We start from the raw sequence: 19,086 nt of genomic DNA, 5'->3' as shown, positions 1-19,086 counted from the left end.
CTTCCAACTTGAAGACTTTTGAGTCCAGAGGCATATCCATTAAACACACATAGAGGCAAAAGTCCAAACAGCACGATGTGTCAATCCTAGAAGATTTGCCACATCCCAAAACTTCACCCACGATGATATCTAGGTGTCTCTTGTATATGCTTGGCTTGCAAAACCTTTTGATAATGATAAAAGGATTTGGACAATATGCATGAACAACAACTCCAAATCTTAGGAGTTGGGGAATAATATTTAACTAGGGTCCCACAACAGTGATTTCACACTTTAAAAAGGTGCAAGTATCCCACATCCTCCCCAGTTGAGCAAGTCCTCTAGAGGTTTCGGACTGAGCAACAAACCTGGTTCAGTTCGTGACCAAGCAAGCCCTCCCGAGGATCTGGACCGAGCAAGTACAGATCAGTAAATGTGCAACATGAGGAATCCTAGTGGTCGACATTCACAAGAGGCCTGCACAGCTAGTACAAAATTAAATGCAATACGGCATGAGGGGAAGTCGACATCACCATGCAATACGGTATAGGGCAGCACTACAGCCCCCGCTGAGTTACCATTAGTGTAAAAATAATATTTTTTTATATGTACTTTTTTTAACATTATTAAATATTTAAAAAAAAATTACAACATCATTCAAAAACATTTCCTTAATATAAAATAATATATATATATATATATATAATTTTTTTTTTATAGCGGTGGGAGTTGGGAGCAGTATGCTTAGTATTTTCCTATGGTATATAAAGTAAAAAAACGACTTCCAAGATAAAAAGTTGAATCATCTGGCCGGGATGCTGTATTTTAATTTTTTGAGAAATGATGAATTTTAAGTTTTGTACCTTTTTTTTTTAAATGAATAAATAAAAAATTTAATTTTTTTAATAATAAATCTTGCTTAAAAAAATATACAAAACCTATTCACTTTAAAATTTTAAGACTATATATAATATTATTCTAACTTTTTCCATCTCTTAATTTACCTTGTAATCTATGTACTTCTTTAAAAAAAATAATTAGAACCTTTATTTAAAAAAAATTCATTGAGACGAAAGAATAACATATACAAGCAATCGAGACGCTAAGACTTATCTATGAAAATAAGGCAATTCCAAATAGTCCATCCGTAAAAGACCCCGCAAATGTCCAATACCAACATCATTCTCATCAAAATCCATGATCTAACTTTTAGCACATTCCTTTGCTAAAAAATCAGTTACCATTTTAGCTTCTATGTACACTTTGATAGTGGATGTTTCCCAAACCTTGTCAATATATGCCTCAATGCCAATGCCGAACCACTACATTCTAGTCTCATGTTTGTAATGGTGCAGAATCCGGCAAAAACATTAGGTAGGATTTATCATGCATCGTTATTGAGTCATCTTGAGTTGAAAAGATCACTAAAGTGACAAAGTCTATCGGGCCGTCCCAAATTCATCAGTAAAAGGTACTATAAATTATTGACCGTTATCAGAATCAGACAAAGAATAAAAAACCGAGGGCAGGCATTTGCAAATGGTGAGGTGTTTACATTAAAGGAACATTTGATTCGTTAATAAACAAGACTTTAAAGAGTCCATAGCCATTGAGAGCTTGCGGTTTAAAATTAAAGTAACAAAAACACATCACATTTGTACTACCCACCATCTTGGTGCTCGAATATTTTACAGAGAAATGCAATACTTTTCTCTGTAAACCCAGAAAAATAAGACCCAAAAACAAAGTAATGGACTGCAGAAGGATATTTCTTGATGTTGACACAAGGAAAAGCAGAGTGAAGAAGAATCTGAGGAACACTATAGTTTATTTGGGCCTCCCTCCCATTGCTTCTAACTAATTTTTCTGACACAAATATCAATAGTATCTATCACTAAGGTATTGGTTTGTCAGTCATATGTAAAGTCATTTTCATTCACTTTGTGTCAGAAGTACGATGACACCAAACGGGCAGTCCATTTACATAGAATATGAATGAAATCTACTTTGTAAGACTTGCTAAGCCAGTTAAATATTATAAGCATCTTACAAGGGGCCTGAGCAGCTAATTCAAGCCCATCAAGCAATTTGTCTTTGTACATGAAAGAACAGATGAATAAAAAAAATACAATTTGGTTAAGCATTCACACACCTCCATATTGGGTAACATACAACAACATCGAATTCAATTACATGATGCTTTATATATACAAGAAGATGTGGAAGAAGAATCGGAGAACCGGCTATACTTTGTATATGGACAAACCTCTACTACACTTGGGATATTTCCCATTGGAAAATTACTTGGACTTCTTGGCCTTCTTCTCTGCTGCTGCTGCAGCTTTAGCAGCCGATTTGACCAAAGTAGTAGGTTTAAGAACACTTTTAGGGTTGAATGCCTTTCGGATCTTAAAAGCAGCCCATGCAGTGCCCATAGCATGGCCTGCAGCATCAAGCCCTTCGCTTGTTGCATGAGCTGCTTGTTCCCCATACCTGCAGGCATCCAAATTCAAACTCTAGATGGTATGAGAAGCAGAATGACACATCAGTATCTTACAACAACAGTAAACTTGCATAATAATCCATAAAAACTAGGCCTGAATTAGTCGATTTGTTAATAATGAGAATAGAACCCAATTAGAAGTTACCAAAATAGATAAAAGTTGGGGAAAAAGCTTGAACTCAATGCCAGCATCAAGCACAAATCACTCAGAAGTTACAGCACTGCTAAGTTCAAATGTCCCCAGATATATATCTCTTAATGCGTTCATGAGCTTTTACATGCTGTTTCACTCAACTCTTTAATATGCTGAAATTTACCTGTGGGATACAAGTTCAGTTGTCACAGTGGATGAAGTTGACATGACACTCTTTCCAGATACTTCAACAGCATCGCAGACTTTGCCTATTTGTAAGAAATTTGAAACAGGAATATTTAATGGTTATAAATAAAGAAACATAAACATAATGCAAAACCAAAAGAAATAAACATGTTCAATAAAGGAGATTTCAACATAGATGATTTGCCTCAGCAAAAAGTTAGTATAAACAAAAAATTAGAAGGGTGGTGAACCTTGCTTGTGGGAAGAGTGTGCCCCCATTTGAGAGGGATGTTATCCATTTTTAAGGAGCATATTAGTTTCTCAATGGGGTATCCTATTAAAAAGGGATTTATCCACATGCCCTAGATTTCGTGGGGCATTCTACCGGGTATGTATAGATTTCGCCATATAAACATTTGTCATCTTCAAATTCCAATGTTTAGTATTTATTACATTTATCACATCAACTTGAATTAGAAAGTGATAAGCACTAATGTGGAAAAATCTCAACCATTGAATTTGAAACAAAACGAGATTTAAAGGAATTATAGGGGGATCCCAATAGATAATTATTCTCCTAAAGCCCTCTAATAAACATACCCTAAAGATTATTAAAATGCCCCCAGAAATTAAATCCCCTAAAAAATAGCATTAAAAAGTTCCTTAAGAAATAAAAGCTTCTAATATAGTTATTTTTAAACTAATGAAGACAGCATAAAAGAGTTAATTAGCTTATAAGTAACATAAGAGAACCAATTAAGGAAAAAAAATAGAGAATTAAAACAACCAATGTTAGCTCAGGAAATAAACGTGGCAACAAATAAAAATCAAGAGAGGCATTATTACTATATGAAAGAATTCTTTGCTACAAGAAAACAAAAAGAAATAGATAGAAGAGAAGATGAAACAATGAAAGAAATCTTTACTGTGGTCATATAAGATTAGAAGTTTTTGTATACCCTCTGTGGACACGGGCTATGCCTATTTCATTTGAATAAATAAAATTTACATCTTACTTATCAAAAAATAGAAGATAAGATTAGAAGTACTAAACCTTTTACCCATAACTCTATTTTATATTTAATTTTTCTCCATATTTTCTTTCAGAATTCTCAATCCTTTGTTCTATTTATCTTTGATCTCACTTTGCCCCTTCAATACCTGATGGCGAAACAACATAATGAGCTGAAAATCTTTAACTTCATATACATGGAAGATCAAGTTATTTCTTCAATCAAAAGTAGGTCTGAACAGTTTACAATATATAAAGACCGTGCTTAGTTTCTTAAGTAGTTTTTTTTTTTTCAAATTAGAATTATCTAATGATGATCAAATAAGAACTCTTTTCTCAGTCTTCAAAATATTCTAAAAGATTAGTTGATTGGTCTATATGAACAAAACTTGAACACAATTTTTTTTTTTTATTAAACTTGAATACAAAAACTTACTCAAGAGTTTCTATCATAAAAAAATTAATGTGTTTTTAACATTCGGGATGATAAAATAGTAATATAAATAAAACTTCTTTTTATAAGTAAAAGTAAAATAGTAATATAAATAAAAAATTAGAATGTTTTACATAAACATTCATTATATTGTTTACCAAGATTAGAAAGACTGCATTTTGATTTGTACTGAGCATCCCCTGCTCCAACCCCTCTCTCCTTTCTTTCTCTCTATAATCGCACACTTTTGATATCTCGTCTGATGGAAATCAAACAGGAAGCAATGATGAGGACATTGCATATTAATGTTGTATATTATATAGTACCATATTACCATATTATCTATTACCTGTAAAAAAATATATATATTACCATAAACAGGGGTTGCACAATTTCACAATCTATGCAACTATATCTGAACTTCTAAATAAGAAACTGCACTAGAAAGTAAAAATGGCACTCAGGAATATAAAATAAAGGGCTCAAGATGATCAACATACTAAATCCATCCAGGGATGCAAGAACAATCTCCCCAGGCAATAGGCTAAAAAACTTCTTGCCCACTTTCGAATTTGCAACTGAACCTGTAAGAAGTCCAGAGACTTTAACAACACCAGAGAGGACTCCATTTGCAACTTTCTCCGTCATTTTAGTCACCCTCTTAACCCTACATAATAGTCAAGTAAAACTGTTTAGACCTTGGCTCAAAATGTATAACCATTGCAATGACAAAAACTTGCCAACTAGTTAAGACATAGCTCCCATTTTCATTTCAATCAACTTGTAAAGACTTCTTAGTGCAGCCCCTTAATTTCAACATATGCCATCTAAATTTCAAAACCATCATTAAAGAAACAAATTTCCAATGTGAAAGCAACACCATAAAAAGAAAAAAAAAAAGAATTTTAAGTTGTACCTTTTAATCCGCTTTAAGGTTTTGGGATCAATCTCCGAATTGGAACACGGAGACAACCTTTTCTTCATGACCTCATTTCCAAACTTCAATCTCTCCACCGTAACATCCCCGCACCACAATATCCCCTTGATCAGCTTTCCTGAACCTGCAGCAATAATCTTCGCGGCCATCCCACTGTAGTCCTCCACATTCGGAGCTAGCGTCGTCCAGTACGCTGCGCACTGCTTCTCCATGAGAACCTTCTTCTCCGACTTCAAATCCGCTGGAGAAATCTCCTTTGCCATTGACCCGTCCAATGCTTCCCCCTTCTTAATACTCGCATTCTTGGAAACCTTCTGCACCGAGAAGCAACTGTAATTCTGCAAAATTCCATCCAGCTCTCTAATCAGACCCTCTTGCCCCTTGGAAGCGATCGTCAATCCGTAACTCAAGAAATCATCGGAGTCAGTCCCATGTCGATTGTCTTCCTCGTCGCTCGAATCGGACCCAGAGTGATGCTCCTTGGGCACGCGGAACGAGAAGAAGTAATGCGAGTCGTCGAGCTTGACGGCAGCCTCGTCCTTGGCCAACGGCCATTGGATCTCGTCAGCGACGCGTGCGAGGACGACAACAGCGTTCACTCCCTGCCGTATACTTACAACGGTAAGGTCGCCGCAGGCGAGCTCGACGCTGTAGTGCTTGTCTATAAGGTTGAGAATAGCGCCAGGGACTTTGATCAGGACCTCCTCGGCAGCCTCGGGCGGGGCCGAGGGGTATTCGTGGCTGTTAGGGCTAGGATTTTGGGGTTCATAGGGAAAAAGGTTTTCAACGAGGTCTCGCATGTCAATGGAGGGGTAGAGACTGGAGGAGGAGGAGGAGGAAGCATTAGGGTTTGAGGGGGCGTTGAGGTTTGATTGAATCACTTCCGGGTAGATCGGAGTTTTAGGGTTTGGGTTTTGGGTAGCCATTGTTGATGCCTGTTACTGTTACGAGAAAAATAAATATCCACAAGGAAACGTGTCGAAACCAAACAGGTTCTTCCTCAGACCATGACTACAACCGCTTTAACTACTTCAGCTACTTCCCGCGCGGAAACCGCACGAACAACATCGACTTTTCTTTTGGACCATAATAACCTCGAAGGCAAAAAACTATCAATAAAAAATATAACAACTTCACATCATTTATCAAAGTTTGTATATTTATTTTTATAAAAAAAATTTATAATTTAAATATTTATTAATTAAAATATAAAAAACAATAAAAAAATCTTGAAGAAAAAATAAGTATTACTACATACACAAAAAAATTATACAAAATAATTTTATTAATTGACATGATTTCATTTGATCTGTTAAATCTGATTTACAATAAAAATAACTTTATAATCTAACAAATCACATCAAACCATATCAGTTTGTAGAATTACTTTTTATAATTCTTTTTTGGCTAGATTATTTCTCGGAAAAATTATGTTGAGAGCTTGTTTGGTTGAAATTCGACAGTAATATTGATGACCATCTTTTACATTGAACAAATAGACAGACGTGCAGAAACATCTGACATAAGAGACATTTTTTTAATTTATTTTATCTGCCACAAGAAACATATATTGCTGTGTCCTGTCCAAAAGAATAAATAAAGACAACTCCTAAAACTTCAACAAGAGAGTGCGAACTTCCATAGGACCAAGCTCAACGACAAGAGTTGAATCATTGATTGGACCACCTCTAATTGGGGTAGGTTCTTGTCTGTTGTTTCCCTCAACTTTCCATGCCATCCTCTTTATCTCTGACTTCTCTTGGTTTGCTGACAAGCTCATTTCCTTCACTTCTTTTATCTGAGGTTCAGAGACACAAATCGTCACATTGAGATTTAAGAAGAATAACATGGCTCTAGCTACCAGATCAGCTTTGCCATCCATCTTTTTTTTTTTTTTTTTTTGGTTCCTGAAGAGTTTTTAGTAATGAGAAGTTTTCATGCTTGTCTATGGATTCCCTCAACTTTCCATGCCATCATCCTCTTTCTATAGAGCATTGGGAATTAATATATAGCATGCACCAGTTCAGGGTTAAAGAGAAAAACAGTGCAGTAACACCAGGAAGAAGGCAGACAAACCGTTTTTGCTGGAAACATCATCTTCAATTCAACCATAGCCAATTTTGAATACTCGGTATCTTCACCCGCCTAATTACATCCACAACATGAAAGAAGTGATAAGAACTTGTTTGTTTTTTTTTGGCTTAATAAGGTGGTGAGGGAAAGAATTTTTTCATTTTAACTTTTGGATGATCATGTTGACATCAGACATGGGATAAGAAATAAGAGGATAAGAAATTCTTATTTGGTTCATCTCAATGGGGATATGAAGAAGAGCATAATACATGTTATCTTTTACCTCGTAAAGATGTGCCAGACGAAGGAGCACACTTCCATTATCCAACTCCTAAAACATTGGTGTTAGAGAGAGATATGTTAGAATATAAGAGAAATAATTAAATCTACTTCTTATCCGCTTAAAACTTTTGGGATCAGTGATGGTTTAATATGGTATCAAAATATAGATCCTAAGTTCAAACATGGACTCCATACTTCATGAAATTTAATTAAATATTTTACGTGTTAGGCCTACTTATTAATGAGAGCCTAGCCCACATGCGAAAGGATAAGTGGTGGTTTAATAAGAGAGAAGCAAACTCTAAATTTATTCTAAATTGACGAAACACAGTCACCTGAAGAGTAATCAAAGCAACATTGATAGGCAAACTGTAGTTTGGATCTATGGAAGTTGCTTTTGTCAAATGAGATGCTGTCCAGTCCTCCAACTTCTGAAAAACTACTTATATTAGTATGTTAGTGGCTATGATGATAGACTGTTACTGCATTTAAGCCATACCTCATGTGCGAAAGCTAAAACAAAAGGTGAGTAAACTTCTTGGCCGGTTGTTCGGCGCCAGCGTGCTCCAGCCCCTAGCTGGTTAATGCTAATATAATAATTACCCCGAACCTGGATGAAGGATATAACACAAGAAAGAATCAGGAAAATTCAATATGTCAAACAAGGCATTCTATATCTTTGAAGCACTTCATATATGGTCATTTATCTATTGCTGTTTGCTGGATCATTGATTTCAGCAAGCCATGGCCAGTTGTACCTTGCAATTAATAACTCTGCAATCAAGAGCAGAAGGAAGTGGCTGGAAAGCACGATTACTTGTTCAAAGTTTTAAGCCATTGAAAAAACTTAATACTGTAAGGCCGGCATGCACCAAAATTAATTGAGTTGAAAATGGAAACTTCTTGCAGATATTTACATATATGAGAAAATGCAATTACGATATCTAGAGCATAAGCTATTGTGGCTATGTGATATCTTACAGTTAATCCTTCACATGTTTTGTTAACGCACACGCTTTCGTTCAATGCTTCACCCACTCCTCTAGAGTCATCATGGAGCATACGCCTTATGTATAGAGAAAGGGCAATCAGCTTAGCATGCCAAAATCAAATATAAAGCATCTTTTTAACCCAAATGTTAAACAGCAAAACAAAAAGGAGAAATTTGAACCTATGGAGCATTAGCTCTACTTCTCCATCCTCAATGCTGGCTCCACCAGTTGCACGGTCAACCAAGACAGAGAGTTCTGATTTTTTATCCATTGTATAAATTCCAAGATTAAGCTGTAAAGGAAAAAGAAGACTGTTATTACCCGAAATAAGTTTATTTTGAAGTCATCGAGCACAATGAGAACTTTTTCGTAACTTAAGGAAAAACTCTAATAATGAGTTTTTGAAGGGCCAGCATACAAGCATTGTTCTATACTGCTACATCCTTTAAATATATCCTTGACTCCTTCAGCTTGCAAAAGTGAAAGAGTACCCAGGGTTGATCATGTTTGATAATATAGTCATGAAAATCTACACACCATACACTTAAAGATCACAGCATGATTACATCTAGCATAAATTAGTCAGAAGATCTCTTGGTTATTTTGAGCAGATCTACAGTTTTCCTTTGGTAGAAAACCTTGTTTAACTGCAAGGTTGAGGTACAAATCCTAATCATATCGTTTTTGGTGAATGTTCATATAAAAAATGAAAAAGATCTATTATTTTGTTTACCATTGTATTTGGGTGTGTAAACTCCAGTTACCACCAATAAGGTGGGCCGAATTCATCCATGCTGGTTTCTTTTCTCTTGAACACATTAGCACGTGAAATAATCTAGTGGTGCAAGTGGTTGTGCATATATGTGCTTAAGAGCAGTCCAATAAGTATTAAGAAAATTACTGGATAATAGTTTCCTGCTACAGGTTGGGTAACTGTAAGCGGCCAGTCTGCTCTATAATCACGAACCTGCAAAATCACAATCACAAAATTTCAAGTCAGTACTACAAGAATCATTCATTGGGAATGAAACTCCCTTAAAGGGGCAATACTTGTGATATTTTACAATCAAACGACGTTGGAAAACCCAAAAAAAAAAAAAAAAAAAAAAAAAAGAAGAAAAGCAAGAAAGATAGAAAGAAGAGAATAGACTGCAAAGACTTTCTGTTGAAGTATGCTACAACGATGATAACACAGGTCTTTTAAACAACCATATATCTCGATTGATTTAGTTTTGAGGGACATATCTCCATCCACCAACTCTTCAAATTCTTAATGGGACAGTTGACAGTAAGCACCTCATTTAGAAGAATGATAAGCCCCCCAAGAGGATTGGAATTAAACAGTTTAGGTTGTTCCATGATTTGCACACAAACCACCAAGAACAGATGACTCCATGTGTGGAGAATAAATTTTCTACTATCAAACTTAATTTTGAAAAAGAGAATTAAATTCTTGTCGCTGGATTGAAGTTAAACCAGCAAATACAACAAATTTAAAGAAAATCTATGACTTGGGATTTAAATTTTTCTACCCAGGAAATATAAATTTTCGTGAAGGATTTCTAAAAGACAGTCTACCTGCGAGCCTGCTTTTTGACACCCAACAAAACCATTGAAGTGGTGTGCTGGCACACCAGGCTTGCAAGTAGCAAAAAAACTCTTTCTAAAATTTTCTTATGTGTAAAGAGGTGTGTGAGACTAACCCGTTTCAGAAAGTCTCTTCCATTAGAATCAGTATAAAACACCTTGTCTGTGGCCATATTAGCTGTCATTCGTGTGATGACTTCTTTACCAATGCCATCTTCCAAGGGAATTGGACCAATCTGCAAATAAAATTGATCAAAACCGCTAAATTTGAGCTAGAATTTCTATATGTAGAGAATAGAGAGCATTAATTGATCACTTATAATCTATATAAGTAAGTTATTTCTTCTATCTAAGGAAATGAATAAATAAATAAATAAATAAAAGAAGAAAAACCAGGTACTGTGACTCACTGTGAATTCAACTTCTGCATGCTCTTTGTCCCTGTATAGTCTGGTAACCTACTAAAAAGCAAAGAAAATATAAGGATAAGCAAAAAGAAAATCGAGAGTTCAAACCATTGAATTATGAAAAAAAAATGATGACAACACTATCAAGATTGAATTATTATATACAGCTCACTTTTGCAGCATCTTTAATATATAGAGATTATGGTGGGAAGGAGACTTGTGCTACATCCCATATTGATATGCAACAGTCATGCAAGTATATTGAAGGGATAATACATAGATAAAGCTACAGTGTGTGCATGTCTAGTCCAATATGAAACTTTCTAAAACAAGGAGAGGAGCACAGCCACCATAACAACTAAATAGGCAACCGTGGGCTCTTTTTACCCACAACAATTTGGACCCAACAAACTTGACTTTTAAACAAATTGATGACCTGGTAGATCCATGAATCAAACTGTTGGTGAACCTCGTCGAGCAGTGGTCCACGAACGACCTTCAAGGGCACCTACATCGTATTAAAAACACTCTTAGAAAATAGTGGAAACCATAAATAACAGATACTATCAACAGAGATAGCTGTCTGAAGAGACAAGGTTCTCAGGATAAAAGTAGAATAGCATCAAGGATAAGTGTGAGAACCCCAATAGTTGGTACAAAATTAGTTGAGGTAAGTTAAGTAGGCTATTCATTTTCAACTCTCTTTTTAATAAAATTGGTGTTATGGACCACTAATCAGTGGTCAGACATTTGGCGAGCATGTGAGTGGCAAGGGGAAGAATGGCTTACTGATCTTGATACTATATTTGGAGGGGAACCATTAGGCCGAAAAATATATGCACCAGATGCCTGTAGAGAATCACATAACTGACATGTCAGCAGGCACTGCACACATTCATAAAGTGGGTTCTAACTGAGCAAAAAAATTGCGAACCTGGCCATCGTCACCTGAACTTGAACCATACCAGAGATAGCTCTGCTGTATTGGTAAATCAACCTGGCAACAACAATATCATCTGTGTTAGTAGAAAGAAGGAAAAAAAAAAACATTTAGGTGGAAAAAAAAAAAAAACCATTTAGGTGGAAAATGGTACGCCAAAAGCAAGTGAACAATCTACGAATTCCCCTCAAGGCATATAAGATACTAGCTTGCCTAGATAGTGATAAAAGTTGAATACGTGGATCGTCATGTACAATCAAAATGCAGTTAATGCTAAAACATAATAATCTTGCTGTGAGTCAGATGGTCACCACCTTAAAAAACTGACCAAACCAGAAAGGACAATCCCACTCTCTAAAAAGACCAGAAGGTAAAGTGGGTCTTAACAACCCAGAATCAGTATTTCTGTAAGGTTTCTAAAAATAATTTTACAAAGTTGCAGCCAGGTTAAGATGTCAACCACAGTGCTTCCCTTGACAAACCAAGTTCCTCATCTAAACCGAACACATACAAATGTATTAGATGGATCACTCTAAGGATAGTGTCAGAGACAAAATTAGCTTCCTACATATGCACATATTAACTTACTCCTCTTTATGGGCTGTCTATAAATCTTAAAAATATTGTTTACTAAGATGCGACAAAAATCTGTGGTCTCCATCATTTGGTGTGCTTTTTGTAATGCATATCAACTGGTTCAACCAATACCATCCAATTTCGAGGCTGCCATCTATGAAATGTGAAAAACTGACCCCCGTTTTAGTATTGTAAATACGTTTGAGTTGTCCAGAAGTCAAAGAAAAGGACATCTTCAGATTTCCAGGTCCAATTTCAATGGTCTCATTCTGTGGACTGTCCATCATGGAGATAAATCCATTTTTGCTTGTCCCTGCAACATGTTGAATTGCAAATGAAAGAATATTAAATAAAGTAAGTTCCATTCAGCATCAGTATCATTTGGTTTTGCCACTAATCATATCAAGCCACAATGCTAAGCAAGGTTCACAGGGTACAACAACTGACGCTCATGCAATAAAAATAAAAAGAACTAAAATACCCTGTGAGAGAGAAATCAAATGGCATTCAAGAATGAGCAATGCCTAGAAGGAGAAAAGAAATAAGACAACTACCTTTGGCAGATGCTTTTGAAATGAAGTACGTGTTCCAGCCAAGCGGCGGCACTGATGCTTGAAAGAGAAGCCAGTACTTAGGGACTTGTTTTGGAGACTGTCCCAAATAGGCCATTGTATAGAAGTTTCTTAAGTTGATTGTAACGTTATCTAAACTGATATATTGTGCCTCAATGGTATTGCCTGAAGAATCTTGCACAACAAGATTGGCGTCGGGAACCTGATAGTTATTGTGAACTTTCAGATCACACTGAAGACTATATACCTTATCTATTTGCACATTTACAGGATGAAAAAGGATGCACATTGAGTACCAAACACTCAAGATTCTCATTTCAATAAAGCATTAGACACTAGAAGCAGATACATCAACATAGCAGACACTCAAAAACTGTATTATTTAAAATATGCAACAAAATGATGGAAATAAATTATTTTTGCCGCAAATTTCTGCAAAACTCTTAATGCATCATAACGAGACTACTCAAAATAATAGAAAGAAACTATATTTGATAACATGGCCTTGATAAAGTATGGTAATTTATTAATTTTGTGCATGGAAGCCAGACTCATATTCTTGAAATGTAGATACTTTTTGAGGACTTTATTGATTCATTTTGCATTCATTTTCCTCTCTTGTATGGTTGGGTAGTGAGTCATTTATTTGTTTCAAAGAAGTATAAAAGAAGGATTCTTGTATACATTTTGTATTCTAGGGTGGTGGATCCTTTTATTTATTTATTTATTTATTTATTATTATTATTTTTTATAACAAGTGGTGGATCCTTTTAAATTGAAGAAGAATATTACTCACCGGTATCTTAATAACATCAGTACGGTTCCATCCAAGAGGATTATATGCCACTATAACCTGAACACAATCATTCATGCATCATGAGTAGATGTCCCAACAAAGTAGTAACTAAAACCAAAGTTAGAAAGATAAAAAAGATTACCAAACTCTTCCCTTCTGGTATATCTCCCTCTGTCGGTGGGCAGAAACTGATATTGAGTAGTTGACACTGTTCAACAGTAAAGGAAGTAGAGCAGGAAAATAAACCAAAGAAAAAAAAAAGTACTAGGGGGTGAGCAACCGGACTGGTTTTGCACTCATAAAAATGATGTCTAAAAGTATAATCAAAATAAAGTCATTGAATATATAAATAGCATCAAAAGTCCTAGGAAAAACATCAAAACTTTACCTGACTTAATGTAATTGCAGTCTCCACACATTCATCTCTTGATTTGTTTTTAGCAAGGCATGAAAGGGCAGCATTTGCAACAGCTTCTGCCTATCAAAAGTATATAGGATATTTGCATAAGAGACTTTTTATTGACTTTTGAGGAAAAATTATTTAGGTGCAAAAGTGATCAATTGTTGGGTCTATAATAGTGAGATCTATCATGCAATATGAATGCTGAAAAGACTAAAATAAAGCTGGTCAAAATCAAATGAAGATTAGCAATCTACCTCAGAGGCCCCAAGGGCCAAACGTCTTGCATAGTCATTTGTTGTATGCTGTTTAGCAGTGCCAGTGACGGCATCGTGGTGCTGTGCAGTTCCTAAAGCATCTCCCAGGCTGAAAGTGTTAGGACCCTTGGATCTTTTTCCAGCCAAAAATTCCAGTTGACGCACTGCCTATTTATGCAAAAGGAAATTAACTTCATTGATGTTTATAGTTCAAAATTTTCATTGAAAGCTCCACCCATTGTTGATAGGATAATTCCTCTGCATGGCATATATCCTTGTGTTACTCAAGGAGTTCTAGGTATCTTTGTTCACAAACTTCTGTGAAAAAATACCAAGATGGAACTAGCATCTTCCAGGAAGGTTGCATGAAATGCTAGGTCCTTTGTGTCCAAGCACACAAATATGGAGGGAAAGAGCCACTCTCAATCTTGTCCTAATTGAACATAAGCACGAAGGCAGAGTTACAATGATTTCATACCAAATAATAACCACTCAGCACTCGGACATATCTCTTCAAGGCTGGTCGGCTAGTGAAAAATCCAGTCCAGTAAGAATTTGCCCTATCTGCATACCTGTCAGCAAGCACCAAGCAAGCTTATTAACGCAATGGATAAAGTCAATAAGTGTTACCTCATCAACAAAAGGTAGGAGAAAAAAACTTGGGAATTACGGGAAATAGTCATCAGTTTTCAGAGGCCATGATTCATTTCCTGCATTTTTTGCATCAGTATAGATTGATGGTGTAGAATACAATGCATTAACTTGACCGTCCTGAGAAAATTAGACACACTTGTAAATGCATTATTTGGAACAGAAAAGAAAATGTATTAAACAACTAAAAAAGAAAAAGGGTAATTTTAAAAAATAATTAATAATCTAAACCAGTTAAATCACAAAGGCCAAGAAAAGAAGCATGAGATTTCAATAATAAAACTAAAAGCTAAAGACGCATGAGAAGAATTTGAGAAACCTCTTAAAGAGTAGATAATATAATGACTAGGTGATGGTATTAAATAGAGTTGATAATCAAATTTTAATTTAGAAGATGCATCACTAAAAAAATAAAAAATAAAAAAACATCCTATTCAAGAATCATGTTAGGAAATCAAAGTATCCTTAAAACACCAACCTAATGTCCCATTAATTGGCATACCAACACAAAAAATAAGTTTTCAGTTCAGGACATGAGGCACCAATTCCAAGAACAATCTAAATCCACTGTGTTAGTCTCTACTGGGAAATATTACAAAAATTTGTGGAGAAAGAAACTTAATTCCACAACTTAAATCCTCAACCTTTCGTTAGAGCCATTGTAGAGAATCATCTAGTAGCTGTATTTCATGACGAGAATCAAATCATGTTAAAATCTAGTAATATATCTAGGTCATCATCCAAACACCAAGCATAAATTTGTGGAAAAATACACATAAATGGTCAACCTTTCTCGAAGCTACTGTCCAAACAGGGGCATTACATCAGTAAGTTTTCAAAGAAGTCATCTAACCGTCTGGTATAGATTTGACGTTATGGGGAGAGGGGACAAGCCTCGCCATATAGGGAGCTATTGTAAATTTTTACACCATAACAAAATACCCACATCCTAAATTAGAGCCGAGCCATTTTCAAGCCTCAAAACAAAGGGAAATTAGCTCAGATGCTATATAACTTTGAAATCAATTGCCGGCAAATGCATTGATTGTCTCATTAATTCCCTACCTTGTTAACATAGTGAATCAATTTGTCCATTTGCTTGAACCAAGACTCGGCATATTGGTACTGAAAGTCATCACCCATTGTCCACATTATATGGCTTGTCCTAGTCACATTTGCCTGCACAGAATGGATGCTCACAGTAATTTTTATTTAGAACTTTGAGGTAAATAATCATTTTTAAAAGAAAAAATACGCGGTGAGTACTCCCAATAGATTTTTCATCCTATCCTTTAAAATGTATTATCAAAACTTATTTTTTCTATTTTACATATTAACTTTTACAATATATCATCCATCAGCTTATCTATTAGTTTTCATATTATTTAAATAATTTTTTTTTGTTCTATTTAAATATTTCCTTTCTATCAATAAATTTACAATATTCATATATATATTTTTTATATACAATATAAAATAATTCAGTCCTATACAAGTAAAACAAAAATATATAAGCCAAATAAAACTTAAAAATAAAATCAAAATATGAAAAAATTAGTTTAAAAATATTTTCAAGATATTTTTTTAGAAGAAAATTAAATATGAGTGTTTTAAATGATGAACAATAAAAAGAATTTGCTTACATGGTAAAAATCAAACTAAAAGATAATGATGAAATAAATGAAATATAAATAATAATAAAATATTTAGAAGATGAACAGTACCAGCTACATCTAACGGGTTACTGTAGCAAAATTATTTTACATTTCATTTTACATAATGGGATGGAACTCTTTTTTAGAGCAATTCTACAAATAATTTACATTTTTTGTATAATACAAAAGCCATTCAGAGTGCTCTAGCTTACTTGAATTTTTGCAGCATTAAGAAAATCATTAACCCGCTGTTGAACATTGTAGTCATATAGTAAAGGATCATCCTGCAGTGTCAATTTGTAGCGGATTAAGGTGATACACTCAACAAGAATATCAAACATCCAGAGAATGCTTAGAAAAATTGTCCTTTTAGAAATATTTGAACCTGAACGGGCATGAAGTCATCATCATTCACTTCAAAATGGAAACCATGTGGGGGGCTATAATGAACTGGAAATGCATTGGCAAAGATCTGCATGGGCCAAGTAATCGGTGAGCTCAGAAGACCTTTCTAAAAAGGAATGGTAAAAGCACAGTAATTGCAATACCAAACCTGGGATGTAGAACCAAAAGTTTTGGAAGCACGCCATATAACTTCAAGAGATTTGTCATTCTTCCGTTTTGCTCTGTCTTGATAATCTATTCTTGCAAAATGTACAGAATCGAATCCAAGCTACAGGGAAGTGTAACAATCAAATGTCTCAGTTCTTATCCAGATTGTCACAGCAGCGAATGGAAAACATCTTAATAAAATGAAAGATTTTGCAACTGAAGTAGTAGCCAGAGAAAAGACATACGTTGAAACAAAGACAGTAAATGGAGTTCATAAAAAAGATTATGAACAGTATCATATACACACATAATGAATTAATCACTCAATTAACAGTGTACCTCAGCCCCAAGAAGGTAAGCTTGCACGGCGGAGTGTCCAAACGGATCAATTTGCCATCCAGCGCGAGGAGTTTTGTTGAACTGCTCCTTTATCGCCTGATGACCTAAAGTTGTTTGGTCAATCATGTCTATGTAATGGCATGTTGCTTCATCATGCATACACCAACCACCATTTCTGCAAATGGAAGCAAAAATGTTTAACATTCATGCATCAAAGACACGAATGAACTATACAAGTTGCTAGCTAAAAGCTTACATGAATTCCAATTGTCCTGCATCTACAAGTTTTCTCACTATTCCTTGTGTTTCCACACTTTGTTCTACCCACCATCGTTGGAAAAACGCCTATCATTCATGCTAAACTCTGTTAGTAAACAAAAATGTGAAAACAGCAATATTATTTTATATCAAACAGCTGTCACAAACATAATGTCATGTAAAATAGAAAGAGGTTTACATTTCTACGAATTTAAGAGTTTGATTACAAATTTATGGAAGATCAATTCATATTGAAAACATGATTAAACACAAAATTCAAAATTAATCACCATCATATAACGTTGCAAGTTACGGATCGTTATATCATAAATTTATTTAAGATCAACGTGTTATTAAAGTTATTATTATGTTTTTCCTGAGCAAGAACTGAAATCATTAGTCAATTCTAAAAATCAAAACTAAACCAAACTCCCTCGCATTTAGTTCCAACCGAACATCAAACCTCAATACAAATATTATTCCTTATTCTACTCATTGATCACAGAATTCGAAACTAATCAACATCCCAATTACGTAGCAAATCATATATCAACATATCTTAAACTTCATCAAGAACATCATGCTGTTAAGTTGACCTATTGAAATGTCAAACCAAATAACATTAATGTTCACTTTCACAAAACTTTTCATCTCATCTCATTTTATCTTATCTAATACAAAAATAATATTAAAAGAATATATTCTAATAATATGTTATTTAACTTTTAACTTTAATCTCAACTTATCCCATCACTAAAAATAAATGAGTGCCATCTCATGAATTAGCAGATTTGGAAAATCGAAACCAAACCTTCGCATCTCACATATACTGAATATCAGAACTTCAAGAGCCTCGCAAGTCAGATAAGAGCCTTACCATTTCCACAAACACAAACTTCCTATTAGGATCACGCAGCAAAGCTTCCACAACCGAATCCAGCACATTCTCCACGCAAGCCCCCTACAACATAAAAAACAAGATATTATTCATCACCTCCCTGTACTCCAAAATCTCATCCTATATATACCTACACACAACGTGTGTGTGTTTGTGTGGGTGCTGTTGTATAATAATGACCTGGATACTGTTGTTTGATCCAACATAGTACTGATCAACAGTCTTCAACCATCCGACATCGTCATGGGAATGCGCAACCAAATGAACATTCAGTTTCCCTGGCACAACACCCGCTCCAGTGTTGTACTTCACGTAAGCGCCACTCACTGTTCCATAAAAACAAAGAAGAAGAGACCCACAAAGAAAAGCTGACGCTGAAGTAGCTAGCTTTTCCATCTCCCGAACCAAAAAAACCCTTGAAGTGAATTCCCTCAGACCAGTAGCCTCTGCTCGGTTTTCTTTGTCCCGCTACTCCTTGATTTATGGAAACCGAAGGTTGTGAGGATGGAGACTTGGAGTTCGAGGAATGGACAAAAATGGACCTCGGTTTCTCCTATGCTATTGGCTGGCCGGCCTAGGGTTATTGCTGGAATTTTAAAATGGAGAGAGTAGGGACCCTTCTACAGGTTGACGAATGGGTCTCCATTGCAGAGTTGGCCAGGAGCTGC

At 35.2% G+C, this 19,086-nt stretch overlaps 2 protein-coding genes across 2 annotated transcripts; both read right to left on the bottom strand.

Moving 5' to 3' along the window:
- Nucleotides 1–1,971: 1,971 nt before the first annotated feature.
- On the bottom strand, nt 1,972–6,202 carry LOC122317177 (protein EARLY-RESPONSIVE TO DEHYDRATION 7, chloroplastic-like). Its single transcript, XM_043134132.1, has 4 exons — nt 5,163–6,202; nt 4,747–4,913; nt 2,800–2,884; nt 1,972–2,472 (listed from the first exon to the last, which is right to left on the bottom strand). The coding sequence occupies exons 1-4, from the start codon at nt 6,107–6,109 to the stop codon at nt 2,280–2,282; spliced, it is 1,392 nt and encodes a 463-aa protein (XP_042990066.1). The 5' UTR covers nt 6,110–6,202; the 3' UTR covers nt 1,972–2,279.
- A 425-nt stretch (nt 6,203–6,627) lies between these two features.
- Nucleotides 6,628–19,086, bottom strand: LOC122317419 (alpha-mannosidase). Its single transcript, XM_043134510.1, has 29 exons — nt 18,599–19,086; nt 18,398–18,481; nt 17,519–17,607; nt 17,263–17,437; nt 16,925–17,044; nt 16,757–16,843; nt 16,584–16,655; nt 15,782–15,895; nt 14,736–14,836; nt 14,544–14,637; nt 14,066–14,233; nt 13,797–13,886; nt 13,551–13,616; nt 13,409–13,465; nt 12,595–12,814; nt 12,217–12,353; nt 11,459–11,521; nt 11,314–11,373; nt 10,961–11,032; nt 10,528–10,575; nt 10,234–10,353; nt 9,432–9,497; nt 8,710–8,822; nt 8,520–8,604; nt 8,038–8,148; nt 7,874–7,969; nt 7,540–7,587; nt 7,260–7,328; nt 6,628–6,981 (listed from the first exon to the last, which is right to left on the bottom strand). Exons 1-29 carry the CDS (start codon nt 18,812–18,814, stop codon nt 6,793–6,795), a joined length of 3,030 nt encoding a protein of 1,009 aa, XP_042990444.1. The 5' UTR covers nt 18,815–19,086; the 3' UTR covers nt 6,628–6,792.

Source organism: Carya illinoinensis, chromosome 7 (assembly GCF_018687715.1).
Source record: "Carya illinoinensis cultivar Pawnee chromosome 7, C.illinoinensisPawnee_v1, whole genome shotgun sequence".
Lineage (NCBI taxonomy): Eukaryota > Viridiplantae > Streptophyta > Magnoliopsida > Fagales > Juglandaceae > Carya > Carya illinoinensis.
Note: the sequence above shows the minus strand (reverse complement) of the source record. Positions and strands in the feature narration are given on the sequence as shown.

Coding starts and splice junctions, on each gene's coding strand:
- LOC122317419 (XM_043134510.1), bottom strand. CDS start 18,814: ATGGAAAAGCTAGCTACTTCAGCGTCAGCTTTTCTTTGTGGGTCTCTT. Junction 17,438..17,518: donor GCAGGACAATTGGAATTCAT/GTAAGCTTTTAG, acceptor TTCCATTTGCAG/AAATGGTGGTTGGTGTATGC. Junction 16,656..16,756: donor ATGACTTCATGCCCGTTCAG/GTTCAAATATTT, acceptor TTGACACTGCAG/GATGATCCTTTACTATATGA.
- LOC122317177 (XM_043134132.1), bottom strand. CDS start 6,109: ATGGCTACCCAAAACCCAAACCCTAAAACTCCGATCTACCCGGAAGTG. Junction 4,914..5,162: donor ACCTTAAAGCGGATTAAAAG/GTACAACTTAAA, acceptor ACTATTATGTAG/GGTTAAGAGGGTGACTAAAA. Junction 2,473..2,799: donor ACTGAACTTGTATCCCACAG/GTAAATTTCAGC, acceptor GGATGCCTGCAG/GTATGGGGAACAAGCAGCTC.